This window comes from Belonocnema kinseyi, chromosome 8 (genome assembly GCF_010883055.1).
Source record: "Belonocnema kinseyi isolate 2016_QV_RU_SX_M_011 chromosome 8, B_treatae_v1, whole genome shotgun sequence".
In the NCBI taxonomy this organism is placed as follows: domain Eukaryota; kingdom Metazoa; phylum Arthropoda; class Insecta; order Hymenoptera; family Cynipidae; genus Belonocnema; species Belonocnema kinseyi.
In genome coordinates, this window is record NC_046664.1 from 85,406,254 (window position 1) to 85,409,559 (window position 3,306).

General features: G+C 32.5%; 1 protein-coding gene across 1 annotated transcript in view; it reads left to right on the forward strand.

The window, feature by feature from the left end:
- The window catches only part of LOC117178919 (arrestin domain-containing protein 17-like), an 11,959-nt gene extending 8,970 nt beyond the window's left edge, over positions 1-2,989 (forward strand). Inside the window, exons 6-7 of the mRNA XM_033370468.1 lie at positions 1,574-1,707; positions 2,479-2,989. Coding sequence (XP_033226359.1) covers positions 1,574-1,707; positions 2,479-2,609 — 265 coding nt within the window. The 3' untranslated portion in view covers positions 2,610-2,989. The remainder of the gene's footprint in view (positions 1-1,573; positions 1,708-2,478) is intronic.
- The last annotated feature ends 317 nt before the right edge of the window (positions 2,990-3,306 follow it).

Below are 3,306 nucleotides of genomic sequence, written 5' to 3' on the forward strand. Positions count from 1 at the left end.
CTCCCGATTAGACCGTCGCTATTTTATTTCGCTGCTCCCATAATGCACCGGCGCTCTTCCGATAATTGCTTCAGACACCTATTCTTAATATTCCTATTATAGTTATACTTATTCGGGGTTCGACTATGCTATATCCCTGGTATATGGAAAATGGTCAAAGATATTCATTTTCGCTGATCCAGGGATCTTTCTAAATTCGTTCGTTCGTTTTCAACTAAATGTTTAGCTATAATAAGGAATAATATCCCTGTAACAGCTCAATTTTTTACCGTGCGCCGTAGAAATCGCAATTTTTATGGTTTTTAGGCGAGTTTTTTATATTATCCAAATATATCTAATACTATGTCAAATATATCCAATACTATGTCAAATGTGTATTAACGTAAATATAACCAGATATTTGGGAACAAAACACAGTACTATTTTTTTTACTCAGGGGATGTTTTTAAATTACTAAATGCGTTTTTTCTTTTGTTTACATCGTTGCATCCCTTAGGTCGGTGAGGCAATTTTGTTCTTGTCTTTATTCAAAGAAATAAAAAATTTGCCTCTTCAAAACAGTAAAAAATGTATATAATGAGCATAATTAAAAGTTATATTTTTTATGTGCAAAACAAAATATAAGTTTCTATAAATAAGCAAGAAAAAATATCTGTGATACTTTTGTTGATATATCATAAAATTCCAGCTTGATGAAAATTTTTTTTAACATGATTTTATATTAAAAAAAAATTGTAATGAAATCCAAATCCGTTGTTAACTTGTTTATTACAACATAATGATGGCACCTCTGTCATTAGTTATTGCTTCAATAAATTATTTGTAGAGAAACTGAGATGAACTCATCATCCTGAATTTTGAGACGAGTCACTTCGTTGAATTTTTGCTACATAAAGCACCTTTTGTTTTTTAAGAATGAAGGAATATATTGTATTTTGCATCAATATACGTTGTTTTTTCAAATATCTTACATTTTTATTATTTTAAATGATAATAATTACGACAGGGTAATTAACAACAATAATTTTTAACTACTGTTTTTTGATTCATCAATGGATTTTAAATTTATGGCCACGTCTAAACTTCCAGATATTCCGTACGTTTATCTACGCTTATCACACGGCTGAGTCTAAACGTACGGACCTGGAAAGTGGAAGCTGCAAAAAGAAAGGGGGCGTCGCTTATGCCTGGACATAGAAATTACCTTTATTTATAGTTACGAAAGTATAATCTTTCAAAATTTGGATTTAAGAGGTTTTGTACACGTATCACATTTACCAGTAATGACGGAAAATCTCACTAAGAACGTTGTATTTATAGTGCAAAAATCAGATTAATGAAAGTTACAATTGGGGGGCAGGGGTGACCATCGTCTATTATTATGGTAGCATTACAACGGGGAAGGGCGGAGGGAGGGTCCAAAAATTATCCAAAAAAACGTTACGTAATATATGTACTACCCGTTATAAAAGATAAAGAATTAAACTATGTGGTTCCCGTATTTTTTAAATTAATTTTGTTTCTCTCTACTTTAGAGAGAACCACTTTTTCATTTTAAAAATGATTTTTTTAGGTATAATTCCAATTTGAAAATTGCTGCTCTAGTCATCATAGGAACTATTCCCCTAGTAACGTCTCCTTTGACCTCGCCTTCCACGCCTTCTTTTGGACCTCCTGATTACGCTGCCGCCGTCATATCATCGATAGGTAATTCAGATTAACGCGAAATTGCAAGTCATGGTCATAGTCAGCCGATGAATCTTAACTGAGGTAAAATTTCCGTGGTTACACGCAAGTAACGTGCTGCCTCTAGCGGATTCCGCCGGACATATCTCCCAGTGGGCACAAAATTTAGCGACGTCTTTACGACATCGTAACGACATCTTTACGACAATTTTAAGACATCCTATGTCCGTGTCGTCACCTTAATGGCATGGACATAGGATATTGTACAGTTGTCGTAAATATGTCGTAACTATGTCGTCAAGACGTCGCCAAAGTTTGTGCCCACTGGGCTTCGATTCACCACGGAAAGTTTACCTCAGTTTGATGCACGCACCTCGCGTTCACCCTGCCTGCTTGACTTTCAAAGTTTTTTATTTATAAATTCTGCATTTAAAGATTTCAGTTTGAAGGTTATCATACAATCTAAATTATTTTTATCGAATTCACGTATATCAAATTGAAAAGTTTCCTGCGTGCAGGGCTAACAATTAAACAATAGCTGATTCTTATATTTACATTCATTTTAATATCAACCATTTTTATATGCTTTTCTTATTATATAAATATATTTCGTTTAAAAAGCATTTTTATATTTTCCAACCTGAAAAATATTTTAAATGTGGTGACTTTCAATTTTGGTTTTCTATGTATTTCATTTTATCTCGCATTTTATACTATTGATTAAATTACGTCTTCATATAATATAGAATATGAAACACGCAGTTCCAGAATAATAGGTAAAAAAAATTTCAGTTGCACCATCCTATGAAGAATCATTGTTTGGAGCTCAAAACCTTAAAGACGAAGATGAATCCGAATATGTTATGGGAATTAAAGAACCTTTCGCTCCACGATATCCAGTTTACAATTTCCCATCGAATTAGGAATATATGGCGTTTATTTTATTATTAATTCTCCAACTGCTCTCTGGATTCGCATCTTTGATATCAGGCTTCAACCTTATCCAGTAGGCACAAAATTTGGCGACGTCATTACGACATCGTTACGACAGCTTTATGAAAACTGTATGATATCCTATCTCCGTGTCATTAAGGTCCCTTTACGATATCGTAAAAACGTCGTATGATCTCACGATGTCTTCACGATATCGTAGTAAAGGCAGCGTAACGACACGGAAATAGAATGTCCTAAAATTGTGGTAAAGATGTCGTAACGTTGTCGTAAAGACGTCGCCAAATTTTAAGCCCACTGGGTATATAAGTGCCTATATACATTTACTATCAATATTGTACATTGTATACTGTATATTATATATTTTAAAAATGTAATAAAGAACTGATATTTTTGTAACAATAAAATAATTTTTGATAGATTATTTCCTAGAAATCTTACAATGACATATTTAACTCAAATCATTCAAGTAGATACAAAACATACAAAGAACCTAAATTAATTCAAATATAACGAATTCTCAGGATTTCAATAATCTTCAAGGAACTTCATAAGATTTAATATATTAATGATAAAAAAATAATTGTAAAGTAGGGGGCATTACTGCGGATGCTCTATTTACTGCCGTTTTAAATATAAATAATGATTTAGAATGTTCTGAATGTATAT